The 26,451-nt window shown below is 38.1% G+C and overlaps 1 protein-coding gene across 4 annotated transcripts; it reads right to left on the bottom strand.

The window, feature by feature from the left end:
- Positions 1-6,503: 6,503 nt before the first annotated feature.
- Positions 6,504-25,307, bottom strand: LOC130609220 (solute carrier organic anion transporter family member 1A2-like). 4 transcript variants are annotated; one of them, XM_057427952.1, is made up of 16 exons: positions 25,194-25,307; positions 24,405-24,551; positions 23,319-23,411; positions 22,121-22,262; positions 20,068-20,200; positions 19,171-19,277; positions 17,490-17,636; positions 17,092-17,190; positions 16,413-16,646; positions 14,805-14,969; positions 13,512-13,707; positions 12,614-12,779; positions 11,374-11,558; positions 8,758-8,822; positions 8,101-8,218; positions 6,504-7,228 (listed from the first exon to the last, which is right to left on the bottom strand). In XM_057427952.1, the coding sequence occupies exons 3-16, from the start codon at positions 23,376-23,378 to the stop codon at positions 7,069-7,071; spliced, it is 1,977 nt and encodes a 658-aa protein (XP_057283935.1). In that variant the 5' UTR covers positions 23,379-23,411; positions 24,405-24,551; positions 25,194-25,307; the 3' UTR covers positions 6,504-7,068. The 4 variants fall into 4 exon arrangements, with proteins under 4 accessions (XP_057283935.1, XP_057283934.1, XP_057283937.1 ...); XM_057427951.1 differs by lacking the exon at positions 25,194-25,307 and adding an exon at positions 25,043-25,132; XM_057427954.1 differs by lacking the exon at positions 25,194-25,307 and adding an exon at positions 25,043-25,132 and having other exon boundaries at positions 13,512-13,662.
- Between the last annotated feature and the right edge of the window lie 1,144 nt (positions 25,308-26,451).

The following is a 26,451-nucleotide window of genomic DNA, read 5'->3' as shown; positions in this document are numbered from 1 at the left end:
AGCATAAGTGATATAGTTACAACTAAAAAGGCAATAGACTCCCTTTCTTGGTGACCCAGCACCATGGTAACCCATGTCTTTTTTTTTTCACTGATGGCTTCAGAGGTTCTGAAAAGTGAAAATAGGAGTCCCTGAAACGAGTTTCTGACATTCAGCTACACAGGAGCAATGACAACACAGTTTACAAAACTGCTCCCTGTTTTTATTTTGTAAATGGCACAAATTGTAGAAAAATCTCATAGGCAAAAAAAATCGCACCGTATAAAAATGTAGGAGGACCGTGGTTAAAGCACTACTGGAAGATCTTTTTCAAGGCAGTAAAGCAATATGTCAAGAACGTGTTCATTAGATGAGCATCTCACAAATTTAGTGCGTTCTTGGAACAAATCCTAAGGTCCTCAGTACATATGGAAGGTACAGGCTTACTTTAGGGAGCTTGACAGAATATCTGAAGAATGTAAAATTATCAAAGAGGAAAAAATTAGTATTAAATTGGATGAGAAACTCTATATTAAAATAAATAATTAACACAATAGAGTGCCTGTGACATACTGGGAAAAGTTCCAAGACAGTAAAATTAACAGAGTGTAAAACAAACTCCAGAGAAGTAATGTAAGCCATGCCATCTATATTTTAAAATTAGACTTGACAAACATTAATAAATATGTGCCAAGAAATAATCCTTTATTGGCAGTAGAGAATGTAATTTATTTACTGTACTCAGTAAAATTTATTTTATAAAGTCAGAAGCACTAAAGCCACTGGATTAGGACTAGAATTAAAGGCCCAGGACACTAAATTGTTTCCATCTGCTCATGACTGTCACTGCCTACATTCTCCAGCATGAGCACTTTACAAACAGGCAGTAATTTAAATCCCCTTTAACAGCTGGGGTGTTCCCATTTGCAGTTTGTGGTGTAATTGTTACACCCAAGCCATATGCACTAGATTCTCTTCCCTTGTTGTGGAAGCAATATCAGGGACATCAGCCACAACTCCTGCTTATTGCCCTCTCTTTCTAGTTACTGCAAGCAACATCTTTTATCACAGAGTTACCTGCCAGCCCAAGACACTTAGGAAGTAGCTTTTCTTCTCAAGCAAAGCCCAAATTGTACTGGAGCTATGGAGGATCCCACGGGTGCTGCAAGTCTGAGGCGACTGAGGCCAACTCATCTCACTGAAAGACACAATGGCATCTGGCAAAGCTTCTAGTGAGGGACAGAGGTACATACTTAGTTATAAAATCCAAAAGGAAAAATGTTAATGACTACATTATTATAATTTACATGATAGTCCAGGCTAACGCATCATTTTTTTCCACAGTGTTGTCTGGATTATGGGATTATTCCAGCACACATTGCGCTTGCTAAATGTTATGCAGGTATTAATTCTTGCCTGTTGCCTGACTGGCTAAAGTCTGGTTCCCACAGCAACTCAAATCTTCTGCCTGTCATCCTATAACACATAAATGGTAAGTAAGGATCACTGCACATCCTGGAGTTATCTGGATTCCTTTCCATGCAAACACCATCTAAACAGGCCCTCTTGGTACCTCTTCTCCTGCCTAATTTTTTTAACTAAAGGCAAAACCAGACTAACCTTAATCTTAGTGTTCTCTTTTCTTGTCACTTCACTTAAAGTTGATGTTGTTTTGTGAGTTTGTGATAATAAACATACAAATGAGCATTGATGGCTCAACTGTCATTTTAGGGCATTCAGACCTTTGAATTTTGTAGAGTAATTCCCTATTAGTCATCTTTGCACTTAGAAGACTGACTGACTGAACTGCACACTGAACTCTTTACTTGGTATTGCACACACTGTGAAAACACACATAACTGAAAAGTGTGTGGGGAAAAAAGGTACCAATTATGCCAACGCTGAATGACTGTAATAACTTACCTTCGGTATTAAAGCCAACTAAATATATGGCAGAAGGATTTCTGTGTGGTATGGATTTCTGTGTGATTTATCAACCCATAGTGTTGAGGCAAAATAGCTCTCCCACACCTACCTGATTCTTTGCTTCTCCTGGTATTAACTGAAGTTGTAATTCATTTTCTAACAATATCAGTCTGCTGCCATGGAGAGGTGTAGTATCAGGTTCACAATGCTCATACAGAAATAAGATTTGGAGAAATCTAAGCTGGCTCCTACATACCAATGCCTTTGCTAATTAATACAGGGAGAACCTAAACTGGACTTTAAGGTCTCTGATTGTACGGAAAACTCATAATTGTATCCAACCTCTACTGCGCAGGGCCTTGTCTGAACTGAAAACAGAACAGGATAAATTAACACAGAAAGTTGGAAAGAGTGAATAGTTTTGTGTTTGGCATATTTGATTTTAGAAATCACTTCTCTAGCACCCAGCACAGTATTTCAGGAGCCAAACTTCTACTTAAAAACAATTAAAAGTGAAGTCCCTTAGTAGACTGTCTGTTAAATTGTAATGCCTGAAAAATGAAGATGTGCATAAACAAGTTGTCTATTTGTCTGTGCGTATGCATATATATATACCTTCGAAAGGAATATTCCTCCAAGCTCCTGTTCATATGTAGAAGAAAGTCAGGAAGCAGCAGCAGCAATGCTGCAAATCCTATTATTCAGATTCACCAGGGTTAAAATGCAGAAATGAGTATTTTCTGCAGAAAACTACAGAACAACAGCTAAAAACCAGGGCTCATGCCCTCTTGGCAGTTCTTTTTTAAATTCTGGCAATTTCTGCAGAAATTTAAGCTTGTTTTACTCTGTTTTTGTAGCAGAAAGTTTTCTTGAGATTGGTTTACTACCTACACAAGAAAGAAAAATCATCATGTGCCAGACAGCATGTAGTTGCCTACTCTCTGGCCTTCCAGAAAGCTGCCTTGAAACAATAGTAACAGCAAAAGTACAGCACAAGCTGGACCACTCTGTGTTTAATTAACCTAAAATGAGAAATCTGTTTTTTTCAAAGCCAGTTTCGGAACTATTCAAATGATAACATTATAAAGGTAGGTAGCCTTTACACAAACACAGGGGGTCAAGGTCTTTTAAAAAGCAAGACCTTTGTAATGAACCTTTTCTTTCACACCACTGTTCCGCATCTGTATTGGGCTTTCTGCCCTTCCAGTGAAGACATTCCTCTTAAACTGCCAGGATATAAGGATCCGGGAAGCTGCCACCAATGGTCACATGCATGTCTGCCTTTGAACAAGCGGTGGTTGTATCCCCTGAGCACCTCTGGTGTAAGTTAACAGGCATATATCATGCTTCTGGCAGGGAGCTACTATGAGTGGCAGATTCATGCCAGAATGGTCTCTTCTGGAAGGGATGTTAGGTGTTCTGTTACCCAAGATTTCATCTTCTAAAGGGATCTAATACTTTTTGTTCTGCATATTAAGTCTCTTGTGATTTAAGAAATCTATGTCCTTGATTCTCTGAACAAAGCATGAGAGGGACAATTACCTAGTAATTTTCCACATTCTCAAAGTCCTAAACAATGAAAGTTCAAAATCTCAACTAGCATAACTGGGAACACTTTATGCCTTATTAAGAAAGGAGAAGACTAACAACAATTCTTTTAAAAAAGCAGCAGTAGCCAATAACTTGTTGCTGGATATATCCAGTTTTTATCACAAGACCAGACTTACATAAATTGAAAAATGATTTGGCTTTTTGCATCTTAAATCCTATCCAGGTATGCTCAAGGTTTTCCGCTCTACAATCTGCAGGTTGAATTAGCTCCTAGTGCAATGAGGCTTGCTTGGATGCAGAGTATGTGGCAAGTATTTATCTGCTAAAACTCAACATGAGATAGAAAAAATACAGAAATAGCCTGCTTTTCACTTTAGTTGAAATGACTGAAAAAGAAAGTAAGCTTGAACTGTTACTAATACTTGTCCAAAACTGTAATGCTCATGTATTCAAAAGCTATACCATGTTAATATGTTTGTATCACAAACACAAAGCCAGCATTCATATCATGTATTAATCATGCCCTCAGCCAAATTATTATGTAATGATGCAGTTTTGGTTACCACACCTCCTTTATGTCCACTGATTAAAATCAACTTGCCAGGTAACATTTTTAGCTCCCAAATTAATAATTTCCTAAAAAAATAAAAAAAAAAAAAAAAATAAAAATCATAACTTGAACAATAATCAGAAATTTTTAATTGTGCAACAAGAATAGGTTTTGATTCTTAGAAGCAGCAGGAAGACAATGAAGTTCATACCAGACACAGCATTTTTTAGGATACATGTAAAATTGTTAATAATAACTTGCAAAAGACTAAGAAATCTGGCAATAAAGTAGCTGATCAAATTAAAAGTTGATACAAAGATAATAATGCAAAGAGAGAAAAAAAGAAAACAAACATAGCCTGCATATGCACAGAGATGTGCTTTTTATAATGCATTGACATTTTTCAGTAAGATACTGAAGACTGTTTTTGTTTCTTTGAAAATGATGGCTCAGCAGCTGATCATGGTCAAAAAAAAAAAACAATGAAACATCAGGGACTATTATGTAAGGCATTGAGTACAAAATGCTAGATAAATACATGTCAAAATACATTTGTGCACGGTTTGTGTACCATTGTCTTTAAAATATCTCCAAGGTGGTTGCATTGGTCACACTGAAACATCAAGTGTTTGTTTCTCAGTGTCTGGCAGCATCTGCATCCAGGCACCAGCACCTAGCCACTTGGTAGGTTTAAAGATCAAAATTCAATTCACAGGCAGCCTTTACTGAGTTGAAACTTCAGTGACAATGAACCACAGTGGATTGTACTGTGAAAGCCGTCTGCCCAGCTTCCAGGCACTGATTTTTATTAATTGGACTTAAACCCAAATACTCACATGGTTTATAAAACACATTACATCTATTGTTACTACTGTGGCCATTATTCCCATTTGTGGCTTGTGCTACCTACAATGCTGACACAAGTCTTGGTGTTTGAAACATCAGGCTAGGATTGGCCCAAATTTGCAAGCACAGTGAATATCATCTGAATATGTACTATAACCCACAGCAAATAGCCTCTTTTCAAATAAGTGTCAGTTTGGGGCTGTCTTGAAATGTCTGACACCACCTACTTTAACAATACACATCAATAAGGCCACTTATTGCTTACATGCTTTGCTGAATCAAGGTCAGCATACTCAAAACTTACAAGGATCAAGTCTAAAGTTTGACTTTACTTTTGACATAATAGGTCCACATTTTTTCTAACAGTATTTTTCACAGTATTTTTCTGACCTTCCAACCTAATCCTAGGCTGTGGTACCAGACATGGCATAACATAAAGGATTTATGATGATTACTTTGGAACAACCTGCACACTCTGTTTCCTGGTTTTGCTCTGGGGAAGTGATGTTCCCACCACACACTTATGCTAAGAAGCTTCTGTACCATGCCATCACCCAGCCAGCTCCATCCAAGTTGATAAAACAGTCTGAGTAGCAAGGTAATGACTTCAAAGCATCTCACGAAGGTGGCCTATTTCACTGCTACATTCTTAAACAAGTAAACTGGAACAACTGAAAAAGAAAGTTAATGTATCTACTAAACTGCTAAATTTAAAACTTGGAAAGTTTCCTATCTGCTTCCTTCCATTTCAGAGCACAGTGAGTTAATGAGGCCTGACTCTTTGGCACTTGTCCATTTAAATGGCACAGATTTACCTACCTAACAAAGCCCTTTTGTTTCCTACAGCTGTGAAATTTCAGTGCAATATAACTTTTCATGTTTCCCAGGTTACCTTGGCACCAAACTGTGACTAAATGCCTGAAAAAGATTTTTAACTCTAGCTTTGGAGGAATATAATATACACAAGAAAGAATGATGGCTTTAAGCAAGTGCCCCATGGTAGCAAGAACAATGCTGGAAATTAGCTGTGCTTCAAATGGTCACAAAGCTTCTGAGCTGCTGAAGCTGAAGAGAGAACTGCACTCTCTGCTCTGCTCAGTTACAGACTGCACCACACTTGTCTTTTTTTCTATTACCCTTCTGTCTGTTCAGCTACATCACCCAATGCAAAGGGAGGAAGTGTCTATGAAATCTTTTTAAAAGAGTTCATCGTAAGGAACTCCTGTATTTGAAGAATCTCTAAATTCTGGTGCTGATTTCCTGCTCCATGGGAAGAAATTAAATTTGTCATTGATTCCACAAGGGAAGGAAGCAATTCCAAGCACATGCACACATGCTGTTAAGAAGACACCTTAAAGCAGAATATAACTTAATGTAACTACTTTGGGAAAATATCCTTCCCATTTTTTAGTGGCTGCAGAAGATCCTGGGTTGATAAAATGGGAGTAAGTCTGTGTCATATAGGACATGAGAAAATATAGGATTTAGCAGACAGCAACATGATGGGTAAAATACTCACAAGTATTGTTCTACAATTCTTAATGTGTGAGTTATTCCCTTCTTTAGTGAATGCAACTGAAGCAACAAATCCTGAGAATGTTTCCTTGTCCATACTCTATGCAAACGTAAAACATCACCTAACACCGCAGTTAAAAAAATGAACTTTTTTTTATTTGTTATTGTTACCACAGCACCAAACCATGTCATAAGCCATGTTCCCAATATATTAACCACCTACATTATGCAGAATAACAAACAGCCCTTGCCTGAAAGGACCAACAGTGTAATTGAATAAATTTATGGAAAACTCAGGCCCAAAGCAGGTACAATGAAAATGTCAATGAAAGAGGCTTTGGCAGTAGCCATTGTAGAATTCCAAGATGACATCTGGCATCACTGGAGTCGGTTGCAAAACTCCCATTATCTTCAGTGAAACCGGGACTGAAAACGTAATGCTTTTATTTATTTCACAGTCCTTTGCTCATGCAACTCAAACCTAGCATTTTGTAAGTTTTCTTATTTCTACTTCTCATTCTTTTGCACTAATCACATTTTTACAGTACTTTATAAGCTGATACTTTTTGAATAACATAATTAGGATACATCTATGTATAATTCTATTAATCTCTGCCCAAGTTCACTAAAGTATGAAATCTTTCACAAATATTTTACACTGCAAGGCATTTTCACAGTATGTCTTGCTTTGCTTTGAAATATTATTTCAATGCTTCTTGTTCTTTATCCTGCATTTCTACTGGTGCATTTACTAAGACTTGGTTTTCAGTTTTAAGTTTCTTCTTTAAAATAAGGAGAATTACTGCACTTGGGATATAGGACACTCCACGTAATATTGCTGGCAGGCCGAGATAGAGCCCCCTGAAATAAAGGATAAGCCTTATTAAATATATGCATTTGTAAAGAAACAGCAAAAGTGTTCCGCATACATTGTTTTGCAACAATTGCCCAGCCACTAGAAAGCTTGTGCCCTCAGCCTTTTGGATCTCACAGAAGACAAATCAATAGAAGAACAGAAACTATGTCAGTAGCAACAAAACAGTTACTTAGATGACCCATATTCAGGCAACTAATTTAGGCAGCAAAGTTAGCCATCTGGTACCCTATGGATCTCTCCGCAGGTAAAAGAGAGAGCCCTAAAAAGACTAGCTCAGACCACCTGAGTAAAATTACTGGGTATTCATGAACTAGCATTTTTCTTTTAAATCAAACTCAACACAATACTAAAAGGAATCACCCTGAGGTCACTATTCAACAAGACTTTTCTTCGGAATTTCCACATTGCTTGTTGAAGGACTACAAAAGCATGACCATAGTATCCTGGGCTCATTTCCAACTTGGGCATCTATATCCTCTCCTGTATTTTAATTCAAGTACTATTTCAACCATTTTCAACCATGATTTTGCATAGTCACCACTTAACAGTTTTCCACAAGGGCTTACTGCTTTTTTTTTTTTTTTAAATCAGAATTCAGTGTTTTAAGATGTGTTCTCATGAAAGGCTATTAATGAAGTAATTATGGCACCAGAACATTTCTGTTCAGAGGGTGTTCCAGCATCTGTGGCAAAGGCTGCACTTGACAAATAAAGTTAATGCCAAAGAAAAAGTGTTGTGTCAAATACCTAACATAGGAGCAGTTGGTCTATTAGGAAAATATAGACTGCAAAATTATATCTCTATGAATGTAATAATACAGTAAGCAGGAAAAATTAAAATAAAGTAGAAAATATACCTGTATGCGACAATGTCATATATCCTACATGCTCCTTCTCCACCACAAGTCATAGTACCCCACTTTAAGCAAGTCGTATCTATCAAAGCTCCAAAATAGATGGGAGATGGGATTCCAGCTAAAAAGAATATTAGCAACACCTCTGTGAGTAGCACATTTCTTCTGATTAGCAGATACACTATAGAACCTATGCGGTTTCTCACCTCTCACAGTCCGTCTGTCCTGTCCTCTTGCAGCATGAACCGTGTTCTCTGTATTTCTTACATTCTCTCTTCTTCCTTATCCACCTACCCTCAACCACAGATTTTCTTTCCTGTTGTTTACAATATATATATGCTACAATATGGACTGTGATTTCTATTCAAAACTGAACATCTTCTCTCATTAGTCAGTGTTGCGTTCAATGAACGTACAACAAGAGTGAAGGAATGTAAAATGTCTTTCAGATGAGCAGACAATATAGTCAGCCTATTTCCCAGTATAAATGCAAACTGAAAGCTGTTTTAATTTGCCACACTGCCTAGATCTGTAAAAAGCCAAATTCCTCCTGGTCAAAGGCACTACATAGTAGACTCCATAATAGACTGCTGTGTTAAGCCCCTTGAGCTCTAGATCAGACCTAACTGTGCTTCTAAAGTGTGTTAAAGCTTTTCTTACCAAATACTCTTGAAGCTAGTCCATGGATGCCCACTCCAAATGACTTTTCTTCAGGCGTTAGAGACCTATGTATGTGATAATTACATTTTACACAAGTTAGCAGAGGAGACATTAATAAGAAATGTTTACCTCTTGGTTTTCTTTTACTTTTTCCATTTTTCTTTCCCCAGCAAACTATCACATTAGGCCCAAATCATTATAATTAGAGCATTGGTTGGTTCATTATCCTCATTAGTTGACACTGAAGTTCCTTAGCTAGGACTGCCAAATTCACAAAAGGAAAAGCAGTTGTCCTGGTATCATCCACTTGGGCTGAAGTCAGTGCAAAGTGCAAGATAGTTATGCCTCAACCAGCATCATGTGGATGTCATCAATCAAGACATGGGTATCACACACAACTCTCAATATCTTGGTGCACTGACTCTACACTAATTAAGGATACAGCTGATAGCCAGAAGCAACAGGTTATAAAGCTGACACTAAACCTTAACACAGTACAGAAATGACATAAGATTGTCACAGTATCACACAGTATCACCGTATGTTAGAGATTGGAAGGGACCTCGAAAGATCATCTAGTCCAATCCCCCTGCCAGAGCAGGAACACCTAGATAATGTTACACAGGAATGTGTCCAGGCGGGTTTTGAATGTCTCCAGGGAAGGAGACTCCACAACCTCCCTGGGCAGCCTGTTCCAGTGTTCCGTCACCCTCACTGAGAAGAAGTTTCTTCTCAAGTTTAAGTGGAACCTCTTGTGTTCCAGTTTGTACCCATTACCCCTTGTCCTATCATTGTTTGCCACTGAGTAGAGTCTGGCTCCGTCCTCGTGACACTCCCCCTTTATATATTTATAGACACTTATAAGGTCACCCCTCAGTCTCCTCTTCTCCAAACTATAGAGACCCAGCTCCCTCAGTCTTTCCTCATAAGGGAGATGTTCCACTCCCTTAATCATCTTCGTTGCCCTGTGCTGGACTCTCTCCAGCAGCTCCCTGTCCTTCTTGAACTGAGGGGCCCAGAACTGGACACAATACTCCAGATGCGGTCTCACCAGGGCAGAGTTGAGGGGAAGGAGGACCTCTCTCGACCTACTAACCACCCCCCTTCTACTACACCCCAGGATGCCATTGGCCTTCTTAGCCACAAGGGCACAGTGTTGGCTCATGGTCATCCTGTTGTCCACTAGGACCCCCAGGTCCCTCTCCCCTACACTGCTAACAGGTCGTTCCCCAACCTATACTGGAACCTGGGGTTGTTCCTGCCCAGATGCAGGACTCTACACTTTCCCTTGTTATATTTCATCAAGTTACTCCCTGCCCAACTCTCCAGCCTATCCAGGTCTCGCTGGATGTCAGCACAGCCTTCTGGCGTATCAGCCACTCCTCCCAGCTGAGTGTCATCAGCAAACTTGCTGATAGTACACTCAATTCCCTCATCTAAATCATTGATGAATATATTAAATAATACTGGTCCCAGTACTGACCCTTGAGGCACTCCACTAGTTACAGGCCTCCAACTAGACTCTGCCCCATAGACTACAACTCTCTGGCTTCTCTCCTTCAGCCAGTTCACAGTCCACCTCACTACCTGATCATCCAGTCCACACTTCCTCATTTTAGCCGTGAGGATGCTGTGGGAGACTGTGTCAAATGCTTTGCTGAAGTCAAGGTAGACCACATCCACCGCTCTGCCATCATCCATCCACCGTGTTATTTCCTCATAAAAGACTAAGAGATTGGTCAAACATGATTTCCCCCTGGTGAAGCCATGTTGACTGCCCCTCATAACCTTCTTATCCTTGATATGCCTTAAGATGGTACCAAGGATAAGGTGTTCCATCACTTTCCCAGGGATGGAGGTGAGGCTGATGGGTCTATAGTTACCCGGGTCCTCCTTCTTGCCCTTTTTGAAGACTGGAGTGACATTTGCTTTCCTCCAGTCCTCAGGCACCTCTCCCGTTTCCCAAGACTTGGTAAAGATGATGGAGAGTGGTCTAGCAATGACCTCCACCAGTTCCCTCAGCACCCGCATGTGCATCCCATCTGGACCCATGGATTTATGGATGTCCAGATTGCTCAACTGGTCTCTAACCCATTCCTCATCGACTAAGGCAAACCGCTCCGTCGACCTGACTTCATCTAAGGTCTCAGGGGTACAGGGCTCTTCAGGACTGCCCGCAGCAGAGTAGACAGAGACAAAGAAGGCATTCAGTAACTCTGCCATCTCTTTATCTTCTGTCACCAGGGCACCGATCCCGTTCATCAGTGGGCCTACATTGCCTCTGGTGTTAGTTTTGTCTGCCATGTATTTAAAAAAGCTCTTTTTGCTGTCCTTGACCCTTCTCGCCAGGTTTAATTCTAAGGATGCCTTAGTCCTCCTAGCTGCCTTCCTACATCCTCTAGCAGCAGCCTTATATTCCTCCCAAGTGGCCAGCCCCTCCTTCCATGACCTGTAAACTCTCCTCTTCCACTTGAGCATACCCAGCAATTCCCTATTTAGCCACGCATATTCTTCCTCCCTTCAAACACAAACCAACATACTTTTAACTCTTGAGGGTGTTTGGCCTCAGAATAAGAACTCCAGTAGTTTTCTTATGATAAGGACATTTTACTGTACCTTATCAAGACCATGTATCCAGGCATGGCTGCTAAGGAAAAAATGAAGCTGCAGACTAATGACAATATTAAAAAATAATGAAGCATCTTCTCACAGTTTCCTTCTCCATCACATTGGCCCAGAGTTGCAGAGATATTTTGAGACGAAAACCCTGAGGCTGCAACACAGGTGCAGTTTTCAAATACCTGTCAAAAGAGTATTTTGATCACACAGATTGTCAAAACTCACGCACCAAATGTGAAACATGCACAGCTAGCACCTAGCTCCCTCTCTCCTGAATGTGTATGTTACACATGTGCAGCACTGCACTGCAGCCTCTCCCCCTGTCTGCCAGGCACAGGTCCAACCATCATCTGTATGCAGCATATTGGGTTAGAGAATGAGAGAGAGCTATGGTCTTATGCAGATGGGTGAGTGGCTCCTCAAGCAGGACATGATCAAGAGCGCCCTCATTTTTAGTACAGTTATGTGGACGTTCCAGTTCCAACAGGTCTGACTCTCTTTTTCATAATATAGTGTCTCCTTTCACACTCCAGAAGAAACCAGAGATGTTTGATTGAGGGTGGGTTGCAACATTCTCACTCAAACACTTGATTCTACTGAAATCATTGAGACTATTGCTACAATAAGGGCTCTCAAATGTCAGCCAAAGTGTTCAAGGGCATCAGTACCTGGCCCTTATTGTTACCTAATACTTCCCTAAAATATTTGTAAAATAGAGGCTTTCTAATTCCTGTATGATTTGGCATTTATTGAACTCATTATTTTTTATTGGTTTCAATCTAATTAGAACTTATAAATTTTTCTTGTGGATAATGTATCGTTGATTAAGATAATTAAAGTTCTGTAATACCCAGTTACTTATTTAACTCTATAGGGTAAAAGAGATTATTAAGTTCATGCTAAAGAATTTAATTTTAGCTGAAATATTCTTTGGTACTCAGGTTTCTAGCTGGCAATACCCTGAGAATAATTTCTTATTCCATTCTGATCATTTAATACTCCTTTGATTATTACAAGAAAAGGAGGCTTCTTCATTGTATTATTTAATTTAAACAAACTAATTTTCATATTCAGTTTGGAATTTCTGTTGCCACTCAAGGAATTTTTCCAACTTTTATGTATCACCTTGTATGTCCACTTAAATGTACATGCATGGATATTTCCCAGCCTATATTGACATGGCTATTTCTCACCTACTATATTTCATAGTTACAGCACAATAAAATGTATGCTTTACCATACTCTTTCCAGTTCCTCTTGAGGATTTACACCCAGCAAGACAAGGCGACATGTAAGTGATTCCATTGTTCCCACAAACAGGGTCCCATATTTTAAGTGGGCAATCACAGTCCCTGTTGCAGCCAGCAAGTAGAGTACTTTCTGTGTAAGAAACTTGTTCTATTCTGAAATACATTTAGAAAATTAATAAATATTTCAGTAATGAAATACCTACAGTAACCTTTTGAAATGCTTAAGGCTCTATTCTAGCTCACCTGTTGATCCAGGACACAATCCTACATAATCCTATCCTACAGCTGTACCTTTTTATTTTTCCGTAGGATGTTTTATTATATTAATATTATCAAACCATAGATAGGTATGCATACCCTTCAGCATTTTTCTTATCTATGCATATATGTTCTTCATTGTCTATAAGCATCATATATTTTCCTACTTGTGCATTTTACAGACACACAACCCTGCCCAGTGATTAATGGCAGGCTTCAAATCAAGATGAGACGAAATATCCTCTGATAACTCAATAGCAATCAAATTCCAATAAATCAGCATAAGATAGTGTTTTGTCCCTCTGTAATTCTGAAATTGTATTCCTGTATGCCTAATTTGACCAACTTTTTCTTTCCACCTGCAGTTACATGACTTGAATGTGTAATTACATAAAGTATCAATATGGGCATGTAATTGCGTGATTCTTGATGTGGATATCTTTTCTAATACACTTTAATATTCAAAACAGGGATAACAGAAGACAAACCTACTGTCTCATACAAGTAAAAATCCTGGAGAATTTAGACCACTAAACTAAAATGTTGCAAAGGTATGGATTCCCTGGCTAATTCTTGACGAGAAAAATCATTCTGGTGTCTTAAGACCTAAGTCTTCTTGTGCCTTACCCTTCATAGGAAATTGTAAGGCCAGCAACTGGTGAAGTATCACAGATAGTCCAATAGGCACCAAAGTAGAGAAGGTATTCCAGTAAAGATACCCAAAATGCTATTTTCGCAGCCAGATAAATATTTATCTTGAATTTCTTCATGAATAAGCCTCCAAAAAAATACCCAACACATATAACTGGTAAGTTGTAAACTCCTATTTAAACAAATGAAAATTCCATGTTAAAATAAAGGCGAACATCAAAGCCATTCATAAGGGAAGACCCATACAGTGCCTGTGACTGAATTTAACTACAGTGAGAAATGAGTCTCTAGTTCCCTTGCACCTCCAAAACATCTGCCAAATTCAACAGCAGTTGGGAACAGCTTGGAGAGGTGCTAGACAATAGGACTAAAATGATTCGTTGGGAAATTGCAATCTAGAATTGCAATCAAGTTCCAACACACATGCATACACATACACACACACACACACACACACACGCACAAAGCAGTGTTTCAATACAGCCTCCCTAGCTGACAGAGAAACTCAACAGGAAGACAAGCTGGTGGAGCACATTTTGGTGCACCCTGAGCATCACAGAAAGGGAACAAACTTTCAGTTTTTATATGGGATTACTGAACATGCTCTGATGTTTCTTCGCTGTTTGATACTTTAATGAAGACTGAAAGACATTTAGGAAGTAGTTTTACACATGCATCATATGGTTTGGTTGGCTTTGCCCAAGACAATGTTGATTCTCTAACAACACCTGACTCTGGGTGGGCATGGAGAATGAGGGGAAAAGGGAAGACTGAACCTGAATTTGGATCCTCTCACTTTAGCATGTATTTCAGTACAGAAAATAGTCTATCTGAAAAACAACCCAGCCATGCAGTGTCAAAGCAACAGAGATATGTGATAGGTACAAGACTTTGGATACACAGCTTCAAACACTGGTGACAGAGGGCAGTAATAATACTCATCAGGTCTGGGATATTCTGTGTGGCAGATTTTAAAGAAAATGGTGGAGCTACTGTGAAAGATGAGCACTGAGTTAAGTTTCCTACCAATTCTGCGCCAATTCAAAAGATGGGAAGTTGATTATAAAATTCTACACAGAAAATTCAGAGATGCTTAGCAGAAAATGCATGATTACTTGGAAATATTTTGTGGTGGGGACTCTTAGCTGTAGAAGCATTTGACCTTAGTACGTATATGTATACATGTACACATGAACGTATATATATACATAAAATAATAACTGAATTTGCACAGAGGCATCACAGAGCAAATAAAAAATGAAAACGTACCAATTAAAAAGATGGCATCTGATGCAGATTTTCCAAACTGCTGTTCCACATATTTGGGCATGAATGATAACATACCATTGAAGGCATTGAACTGTAACACAGTTATGCATATAAATAACATATAAACTGGGTTGTGAAGCAGAGCCTTGAGGAAGGGGATGAAATCTGGAATGAAATAACATAATGAGTTAGTGTGATGCGCTATGAAAAGAATCACACAGTGCTTAGTGTAGATGAGGGAGGAAAAGTGAAACAGAAATAGTCCTTAACTGGATCAGGCTAGTCCTTGTGCTTTACCAGACACCACAGGCCAAAGATTACTTGCTTAGCCCAGGCTACCCCAACATATTGTTTCTACACATACATAACCTCACACACAGACACATGCACACCAATGCATGCTGCTTCTTATTTAAAAAAATAAATAAATAAATAAAAAATATCACAGTGATAACCTTATAGTACAAGTTTCCTGAAGCTTTTTAGCTGTACAGTGACTGAACTTTGCCCTTACAGATTTGCAGCTGCAAATCTTTTTCTCCCATCTTTCCTACTGCTCTTTCTCTCATTCCTTGCCCTCAGACCATTCAGCAAACCCCCTTTCCTGAACCTGGCATGAAAAGAAAACACAAGGGGGAAGGGGTATAAATCCACTAGATAGCTGTGACAACCTGCCCCCAGGTTTGATCACTGATTTCGATTATTTATTATTTGCTATTGTGAGTGGTGGGGCGGAAGAGGCCTTTTCTCACCAGACCAGTATATTACTCATGGATTCATTTAAGTCTACATGACAGCAGAGGAAGATGCTATGTCGTATAAAAATGAAGTTGTAATATCAGCAGAGATCTGAGTGTTCACACCAAGTACAAATGGTGAATTTGCAGAACTCATCTTGAAATACTTATGAGAGGTAGCCGAGAGCACTTACTTTCTGAAAATTAAGATCCTGTTAAGGGGGCCTGGGCTGGGTATACAGAATCATAAGACTACTCTGAAGATCCTAGCCTTTGACATATTTTATTCACTTACATTTCCAACTAGTACAAAAAATGGAAGGAAAAAAATAGCTTCCTACAGATACATAGATCTAAAAGACCACAGATGTGAAAGCTGCTAGTGGTAACATGAATAAATGTAAATCAAATAGATCTTAAATGTTTATGAGACACTTAAGCACCTGTAAATTCCTTTTTATGCTTTATGTTGGACTCAAGAAATGCACAAGACTTGAGCTGCTTTTCTGCACACTGAATGTGAGGTACAAACAACTAATATCTGTAACTTATTCACAGCTCACTGAGTTGTAATATTCTTTACCAGATTTCAGTGCATTAATCCTCTACCGGGAAAAATAGATCCAGATTCTACATACACCTGAAAAGCAGGAGAGGGAAAGGAGTGAATTTAGTTCCTTGAGCTACAAAATTATCTTTCTTCCTCTGTGAGACACCATTCTAAATGCCTGTGCAAATCCTTTAAACTGCAGAGAGATGAAAAACAGAGCATGCGTTTTATATCTTGGACCCATCTTTACTCACAAAAATACACATAGTTCACATCTTAAGTTTCTAAATTAAAAAGGGAAAGAAAGACAATATAACTTGCCTTTAGCAATTTCATACATAGTCTGTTTGGCTTCATTTTTATTATTTTCTTGCAATGGTACTACACTTTTTTTACTTGTCTCCACAGATTCATTGCTTTCTCCTTCCCTCAAGAGTGACCTTGGCAAAAACCAAAAAGGTATTCCCGCAAGAAGATTCAGTGATGCACAAATCAAAATGCCCAGCCACCAAGCTCCAACCCAGCGGGCATCAGTAGCTGCTATAGTTATATTCTCTACAAAAAGAAAAAAAACGAAACTCAGACATGTTCAGAAATATTCACCGTGTTTTCTCCTAGCCATCTCTGAGATGTGATATAAGTATTTTAAAGATTCTTAAAATTAGGCTGATCAAAGAAAATAGTCTCCAGTCTTTTTTTTTAATGTTGCAAAATAGTAAATTTCAGTGTTTTGTATTAAATTCTAGTCCTTTCTTATGTTAAGCCAGATGACACAATTGTTCATCAAATAATTTATATGCAGGTTCATTTGTGTATGTGTGAATTCAGGCCTTTTATTGAATTGAATGTTATACACAGATTTTCCATTCTAAAAGAAACACCAGCAAGCTCAGATAAAATTAAGACATCCCATATTAGCAAAGAAATATCTTTCAGTGCTGAAAAATACACCAGCATGCCTACTGATTTATATGTAAGATTTTATATATTCATCCATTACCTGCATCTACCGATCCCAGATCAACAAACAGTTCTGCACAGAATGATGCCAACAACAAACCAAGGAAAGGGCCAATTACAGTTGCTGTATGTAGACATCCTAAAGTATGAAAAGGAGAAAACATACTAAATTAGAACCCAAACATAATAATTTTCTTGGAATTATTACATATGTTTAGGACAGTCTACTGAATAGTCTTCTGCACCTAAAAATGGCCTCATTTCAACAAGTTCATCTGTAGTTAAACACAAGTTCTACAGTGTTACTATGTTGACAAGGCAATAATATGTTTTCTCCATTTATCAGACTGAAGGAAATCATAACAATCTTTTCTTTTGCTTTTGTTTACATATTTGTTAGTTTGGAGGAGGGGAGTTATCACAATCGGGTAGACTTACCCAGATAGAAGGGTGAATTCTCTGCTTTGGCAAAATCCTCCAAATATGAAATTCCTAAAGGCATGATAGGAGTTTCACCCATTCCACGTACTATGTTTCCAACCATCACAAATATCCACAGCAAGGACCCAGGCTCTTTTTCACATTCTGTGAATAATATAAAAAAAAACAGAATTAATGTTTTAATTCTAACCATTAATTAAATTCTAGAAACAAAAATTTGACTAACAGATTGAACTTTGGTAGGTAGGTCTGTCCTGTAAAACGGGAGAATAAGTAGTCACAATACTTAAAAGCCTCCAGAACTGGAAGAAGCACTTCCTGGTGAAGAATTTAAATCTCTTCCCTCTCCATGCCATACCTTGTCCAACCACTGCATAACCATGGCCCTTCCCTTAACTCATTTCCCTCACCAAAACTGCCATTTTTATGTCAGTGAAGAGAAGACAGCATCTGAACCTCAGTGATGAAGGGATGAAAAGTCATGCCCGACTAACCTGATCACTGTCTACAACAAAGCTGCACAATTTAGAAGAAATGCTTTACCTACTTATACCTTAATTTGTGCATTTAGAAAAGAAAAACAATATCTGAAATGTTTAAATGAAAGTTTAATACCAAGCTATTAAGTATGCACTTTTTCCAGCTTTCCCTTATGAAGATGGCAAAATTAATGCCTTTAGTGACATGCAGTCTTGGAAAGCTTGGAATCACATCCATTACTAAATGGAGACACAGAAAATTACAGCACTATGGTTTGACGTCACTGTGTTGATACAATATTACGGCAGTGTGATTCAGCTTTAACACACATTGATGGAACACCATGACAAAATGTAACAACTGTGAGGTTCATCTCGCTTAACTTTTGCCATCCAGCAATCATCTAAGTTTTCAACAGTCAGCAGGTGCATCCAGGAGGTAGTGTGACTCACCCTGAAGTACAGAGCATTAATGTCCTTACAGCAAATGTACAGCTTGAAGAGCTCTGTAGTCTCCTTTGACCAGCTATCAAGGGATCTTAAAAAGAGAGATCAGACTAAATGCTTCCCTTTGAGGTAGCTAAAGGGTCAGGAGATTAATCCCATCCTCAGTGTGAGGATTTTGTGTATGATGATTTGATAGTTGCCTCTTAGCCTTTTGACTTTATAGTAATTACTTTATATGCATATTGCTAGTGAACATACATGGTTCAGTCTCCCAGATAAGTTTTAGCCCAGTTTAAACTATTTTCGCTTTTCTCTAAATGGAAGTGGGATCTATCTCTTTTCCTCGTTCTTTTAGTTCTTGTGTGATACAATGAAGAAGCATCCTGGTCCAGATTAATCATTGCCCAGATGTGTTTCCCACCTCCTCATAGTATCATAGTAGTTCAAGTCAAAAAGAGAACATTTGTAAGAACAACTTGGTGCTGTATTTCCCCAAAGCATACTGACAGGGATGTTAACTGAGCAGTTTGAATACTGTGAAAACTGCATAAAAAAAAGCACTACAGCTCTCATGTCAGAAAATAAAGAAACAAGAAGGCTAGGAAATTTCCTGAGCTCTGGTTTTTATGTCTGCAAAAAGTACTGATCAAAAGCAGAACCTTGAAATAATTGCTATTAAAAATAAATTGTGTTTACTTAAACACTATAAAAACTAAGGGAAAAAATATTATTAAACATATGAAGACCCATACCTCTTGATGGCTCCTCTGTAGGTAAAGAGAACAAACTTTGATTAACAAGGCAGAGAGGCATGACTGAAAAATTCTCCTGTTGTGAAATGCTGCTTTCAATACGATACCTATTTGAACCAAAGGAAAGCATGCATTGGTTAAGAAGAAATACCTCAGAACCATCTCATAAATCTGTAGTTCAGTAATGAAGTGACCTATAAGAAGAGTGTGTAGCTGTAAGAAGAAGAAAATGTTAAAAATTTACAGAGCCTCAATAAGAAATCAGACTAGGAACAAAGGAACTGTAACAGGAAATCAACACAGCACTTTATTCAGGCTGTTATCTAGCCTCTAAGATAATCTTGTAACAGATGCTACAGGGGGAATTGATGAAACACTCTAATGAAATCCCTTGTATTATTCTCTCTTCTATTATTCTTCCATTCTAACTCAATTTGCACCCTAGGCAGAGGAGGCCACCAAGGCTGTCAGAGCAATACCACATTGGACATAACAAAATTAGAGGATCTGTCATCCAGGCTCCAGACCAAAGACATCCTTAAAAATCATTGTACTGCCATCCAAGTAGATAAGAGCTAGTAGTGTAATGTAATACTATCACAGGCCACTATTTCTTCAGGGAGTTCACAAGGCATGTGAGGCAGCACAAGCATGTAGGCAAGGGCAAGGGCAAGTGCCTTCCTTTCCTTTGGAGAGGGGTGGCTTTCCTCAGGAAGTGATGACTGAATTCTGAAGCCATCTCAGAAGCAAAACAAAACAAGCTGCTTTACAGTCACCACATCATTCTGGTGCTCAGCAATGTCTCTCTCAATAAGTAATACTATTTCAGCTGGAGAAGTTACAGATTAAGACACATAAGGATCACAGAAGCTGCTCTGAGCTAAGCAAAATACTCACCTTCCAAATAGGAAATGAGGAATTGATATTAAAAGACATCCAAACGACATAACTGTGCACCCCAAAGCAATTATTCTGGGTCTGTGAAGCTTTGCTCCAAAGTAACTCACAAATGCTATCAGCAGCAAGTTGCCTGCAAAAAGAACCTGGTTCATATTTACAAACCAAGGCATCCTTATATCTCCTAAAGTGCAACATGAATTTGAGTATACCTTATTAGTTCAACATTTGTTACTTCTCTTACCTTGTAAATCTGTAACTAGACAGGGAACTTCCTAAAGCAGTAATTCCCTGCTATCTGTGATCTTTTTCTAGAAGATTTAGACCACATAGAAAGAACATGAGAACAGAAGGCAGAATGGAAAAGAGATCACTGTGAGAGAGATTTTTGACTGCATCTATGTAAAGAATTTTCCCACTACTTTACATAAAAACCAAGCTCAGAGGCTGCAGAATAATGGGTAGCTTAGGAAGCTGTTCTCCTAGGATACTCTATTTTGCAATGTGTGGGAAAACACAGAGTCATATATTGCAAGGTTTCTTTGTACTGAAAATAATGAACACAAGATGACATACAGAGAAAAAAGAAATACTAAATTAATATTATTTTCAGTAATGGTTTGAAAGGAATAAAAAAATACATATTTTTGTACCTAGTATAATTTAAAAATACAAATGTGCTAAAAATCTTTGCTCTCCTCCGCTTTCACTTGAGAATCAGTTGATTTTCTCTGCTTTTCATTTATTGCTATGCAACTAGAGAATCAAGCTTCATGTTATGAATCAGGACCCATAAAAATAGAAATTTTGTAATCGTATACCTACTAATTTTGTGATCTTTTTGTCAAAAGAACAAAAATATCTCTGAGTGATGAGCATCATGCTCTGAAAGAAGATAACACTTTTTTTTTTTTATGTGTGATTGCTAGACAAACTGTATTGAATCAGTGGCTTGAATGACACTTAAAGATGTATACTTACATGGTCCTAGTAAATTATTTAAGTCTTCCATATATACTGACTCTTAACCATTTCAAATATTATGATTCTTCACCTTTACATCGTTGGAGATAAGAATGCCAAAATTTGTTATAGAAAAGTGCATATGAAGATAAATTATTTAAAATAATAATCCTTTTACATGCTACTTCATTAATCTTGGCCATTTCATATTTCTTAAAGTCTCCATCTTATCAAAAGCAAGAATATATTCTGGGTATTCTTTCTTTATTTCAACTTCGGGCTGCCCCATCAGACTGCTTTACAGGCAGCAGCAAAGTGTTGCTAAAACATTCTTATTCTTGCACATGCAGATATAGGAGACCAGGAAAAGGGAGACAGAGCCTTACCTCCCTTCTCCATCAGTATATATGAACCTGTGCAGACCACTTCCTCAGCTGAGCCAGGGATACTAAAAATCCACATTGTAACTTTAAGGGTATAAACCACATCCTTTAGGGATCTCTATAGAGGCATGTTTGAAGCTAACAAGACTTTTGCTCAGCTTTTTTCACAATGACAAAATATAAGCTTATCACTAGGCAATAAAACTCACTGACAGGCAAGGTGTCACTAAAAGTAGAACTGAAAACCTTCTTTACAGTTGTTCAAGTATAAAATCTTGAAATACTATTAAGTTTCAGTAAGGAGATTATCTACTCCAATCAACTTTGAGGTCACTGATCAGAAGAGCTATAAAACGGTAAATATGACCTTGAATTCAAACAAAGATTATAAAATCTTTCTGGTTTGTTCAGAAAGATTCAATACAAATCTCTTAAACTGGTTTTATTTTGTTACTTGCTCTGTAATACCTTATGCTAGTGCAGAAATTAGATGAACCAATTTTTAATCCTAAACTTCATCATTTATGATCTCCTCCTAGTTTCCAAAACACTAAATGTGTAAGTACCAGCTGAAACAGTAGGATACTTGGTCACTATTGCCACATAAGAGTAATTGACAGGTTGCTATGAACTTGAGAGTCACAAATACATGCTGAGCCAACATATTATATTTTTAGAGAATAAGAAATATTAAAATGAATGCTTACCTATTTCAAAGCTTCCATTAATGATCCCCACTAAGGAAGCTGGAATATTAAATTGTTTCTCTAGCTGTGTAAACAAGCTGTTCATGTAAGCACCTGACATTGTTTTACCAACAAATGCAAGTGATAGTGCCAGCAGAAATACCTAGGAAGGAAAGAGGAGAATGCATAAAGAATTATATATATTTAGGAATATTCCATGGTTATCTTCCCCACCAAATATGTCTTCCAGGTAAAACAAGTGAACAGTTTTGTTCCACTGATATGTGGGTAAATATCATCATCATATCCTTGTCCACAGTTGTGGCTTCATTAAGCCAAAGATTTTGTTCTTCATCTACTCCCATTGACCAAGACTGTCTTCAGAAACCTTAAACTCTGTAAAAAATATATATAGTCAAGACGGGAGCAGCACAGCCTCTCCTACCTTGTGTCTGCTGCAAGATTGCCATCTGCAGGACTAAGTAACGTCTGCAGCCAGACCAGGATGTAAAGATCTTTGCACCCTTTGCTCATCTGAATGACAAATTGCAGAGATAATATCGTTTCCTTTGATCGAACTACTTGATCAAGTATCTGCTCTCCCATCTCAGTAGAGGTCATGAGCCGGGAACAAGACATTTCAAACAGAAGTAAATAGCAGATAGGAGTAGTGTCCTTTTTACAAGAATGTAGTAGCAATTGACAGTAAAAACCAGTAGCATTAAAATAATTTTAGGGTTCTCAAACATTTCAAACAATGAAATCAACAGCATTTTTAAATACATCTGCAAATGCTAAAAAGTATAAGTAATGTATTCAGGTTTTGAATTGCTATTCAAACCAAGCTATTTTACAATTTTTTATAGTGCTTCTTGACAACTTGAGTAGTCTACGGTACATCAACAGCCAACTTTTACCGCCATGTCACAATCAGTAAAGGCTCATTTCAGAGGTTTTAGAAGAAATGGTAAACACGTCAGACTAGGGAGATTACACAAATTCAGAGGTGGAGCTTCAAATGAGCAATCAACCGTACCTCCAACACATTACAAAGGGTAAAGTTCAGGGACATAAAAAGCAACACATGATAGCTGACAAACTTGCTTGACCTCAGTTAAGGCGTTAAAGATAAGGAAAAAAAAGTAACTTCTACCAAACTACTACAAGTGCAAGCAATTATAGTTGTGTGTTCCTACAAAATGATAAAATATTTTTGTACCTTCAGCTTGGAAATGCAGCAAAATTTGTCCCCTGCACCTTGCTTCTCAGCTTCTGTCATGTTGCTTTCTATAATTGGTCCTGATGTCTAAGTCTGTCCGATGATCCCATTACAGTGTTAAAAAAAAACGACACAAAAGAAACAAAGAAACATTTTTGTTCCATGTTTGCAAAACATCAGATTCATTCTAAGATATTTCATACTTGAGTGTCTTCCTTAAATAATTGTGAACTGGATTCCAAAAAATATACACTTCATTCTAAACAAGAAAATTTGACTTGAATGTCAACAGCATAACAGCTAGCCCTCAGTCCTCATCAGATACTGAATGATTTCAGTGCTATACAACCATTAAGCAAAGAACAGAGGAAAGAAATGTTCTGAGGGCAAGCTGGTTTGTCTGTGACACAGTTTTTTAGCCCTTTTCACAAGCATTTAGTACTGACCACATGGGAGACCGAACTATGAAGACGCATACATTTGACTGGTGTATACCTGTCTCTGTGGTCTTTATTTACTGTGCCTGTCCTTGCTAGTCATAAAAAGAACAATTAGTTCTTCTCTGCATGTTCAGCTGAGCCCTCTCCCTTCCACTGGCATCAATGTAAATTTGTTAGTTTTAATATAAACTGTATTGGAGACCAATCTCTTGGCATTAAAACTAGAAATAAAAATAAAACAAAAACCACTAGACCAACTTAAGTTCTAAATGGAAACAAACCAGATTCTGCTCTCCTTCCCCCCCCAAGATCTGCAAAAATTTGTCTGTCTCCTTTTAGTCATCTCCATCTCGACATCATGGCTAGAGCTTCTGGTAGCGCTAAGTCACCTGCTTTCTTACACATCTTACATATTTCCCAAAATTGTGCTCACAGAAGGAACAGTATATTCCATGGACTTGGAACATACCTGTAAAAGTCCCTATACATCTGAGGGTTAGCACAATGAGTTAAACAGAGAGAATACCGTTTTAAAGATTTATCTCTAAGGACTGTCACAAGGCTTCATTAAACCAAGTTATTCAACACAGTTCCCTGCTGCCTGATGGGGTAAGCTGAAGAAAAACAGGGCAAGTCAGAACCCTACCTTATAGTTGGGGTGCATATAGGTTAATTTCCTCTTTTTTTTTTTGTCTCAGATACACTTTCCAAGTACAATCTTGCAGCACCTGCTCTTCTCTATGTTTTCCACTTCATAAAGTCATGTCTGGGAAGCAAGCCGTCTTTAACAAGCCTGCCAACAGAACTGAATCGTCTTTCACATTCTTTAACCCAACATCCTCTCAATCAATCTCTTAAAATACTAATTTCTACAACAATGTTAATCCTCTCAAATCCTAGCAAATTCATGAGCATTAACTCCTTCTACAGGTAACTCCTTACTTGGAGTTTCAAAAGTGTATAGCATTCCCGGAAACACTTTACAATTAAGGTGGTGAGCAACTCAGACAATTATCATTGATATATAAACAGTATGCTTTGCTTGAAGATGTTTACACAAACTGTGCTCAATCACAGTACAAAAATGTGCTTATACAGGTTTGCACCTTCTTTGCAATTTGGCATAATAGTTTATATCCCAGTGAATCATTTATCTTAATACTATTTTATTCAACAGCAGCCCACCCTGTTTTAGTAGATACAGTTCAAATTGTTACTCAAATGCAATTACACTAATGTTAGATAAAGGAAAATATTCTCAGGGCAAAACAATTAAGTACTTACAGTTTTTTAAAGGTCTGCAGAAGAAATGACTGATATCGTACCCTTAAACTTTGACTTTTAGTCCAAATTGTTGAAAATTAACCCAAGTCTATTTACTGCAGAATTTGTAATTTTGCCAAATGGTTTCAGTTGTGCATTTTAGAGTACTCACTCAGATGTTAAAGACACCAGTTGACTTCTTAAGAAAAAAATTATGCCCATCTCTTCCTCTTCCCCACCAAAAAAGGCCAAGAGCGACAGCTGTGTCAGATCCCCTAGCACAAAGCGATGACACTCTTGCCCACTGAAGACATCAGAGAGTACTCACAAGCAAGAAAGGAACTTTAAATGTGCACATAACTGTAAGTTTACAGACTAGGTGGTGTCCTAGCAAAGGGTGACACAGGGTCAGACTGGAGGAGGAGAATGAGTTTGTGTCTTGAGAGGGTGCCCAAGACTCGAATTAATGTATGAAAAGCAGCCCTGGCACACTACAATCATTGGCCTCTTCTTGGTGGCTTGGAACGGTCTGAAAGAAAGTGTAGCCCTTCCCTGTTGATATAAAGCACTTGGTAGCTCAGCTGTGAGGCAGAACTGCGTCTGAATCAAAAACAGAGAAAATTACTTCAGACCTTGAAGCAGAGAGGCATAAAATCACTCTTGTCAGCAATCCCAGCTCCTGATCATCAGTGTTTCTTCTCACTGTATCAGTCTTTCTGGGTCTATTTTTGAAGTATACAAGTTTAACTACATATACTGAGGTGTTAATTCTAAAAGGGGGTAAGATCCTAATAACTAGCCACTGCAACAATCATTAGGAGCACCCTTTCCTTTGGGACTTTTGTTGCATGATGATGGTTCACCATGAAAAAGTGGAAGACAAAAAAGCCACCCATAGCAATATAGCTGCTGTGATTGATCTTCAGGGTAGGTGCTGCTAATTACTGATTACTGGACGTTACAAATACAGAATAGTTTGACCAAGTGTAAATATTTCTAGCTAATGTGACAAGAAAAAGATTACATACCTTTGAACAAATTGGGTAGACATCACATCTAAGAATCTGTAGATACACCAAGTACTGGTGCTGAAGCATGTTTCATGCATGACCTTAAGCCTCTTGTTGACACTTGTGTTTGTCTCCCTTCATGTAATAACTACTAATGCACATAGAAAGCCTACATGCAAAGTCTAAAAAGTGTGGTGAAGGTGGGATTGTGTTTAATGAAAGCCTGGCTTTTGAGAACAGCTCCCATAGAGTATTTCTCGGCTTTCTCAGGGAGCACCCAGCCTTCCTGAAAAACGTCCCTGTACTACCACATACCCTGTGTGGTTATGCTTTGGGGAGGGGGAAATAACACACTGATAAGATACTTGGCATTTTTGTTACACAATATGTTTTTGTTTCACAAACTTACAACTTTACTGC

Source organism: Pezoporus wallicus, unplaced genomic scaffold (assembly GCF_028554395.1).
Source record: "Pezoporus wallicus isolate ANWC-B61680 ecotype Strahan unplaced genomic scaffold, APGP_CSIRO_Pwel_v1 contig_2908, whole genome shotgun sequence".
In the NCBI taxonomy this organism is placed as follows: domain Eukaryota; kingdom Metazoa; phylum Chordata; class Aves; order Psittaciformes; family Psittacidae; genus Pezoporus; species Pezoporus wallicus.
Note: the sequence above shows the minus strand (reverse complement) of the source record. Positions and strands in the feature narration are given on the sequence as shown.

Coding starts and splice junctions, on each gene's coding strand:
- LOC130609220 (XM_057427952.1), bottom strand. CDS start 23,378: ATGACAGAAGCTGAGAAGCAAGGTGCAGGGGACAAATTTTGCTGCATT. Junction 17,637..19,170: donor TACAGAGGAGCCATCAAGAG/GTATGGGTCTTC, acceptor TATTATTCACAG/AATGTGAAAAAGAGCCTGGG. Junction 14,970..16,412: donor TATGTATGAAATTGCTAAAG/GCAAGTTATATT, acceptor ATTTCATTCCAG/ATTTCATCCCCTTCCTCAAG.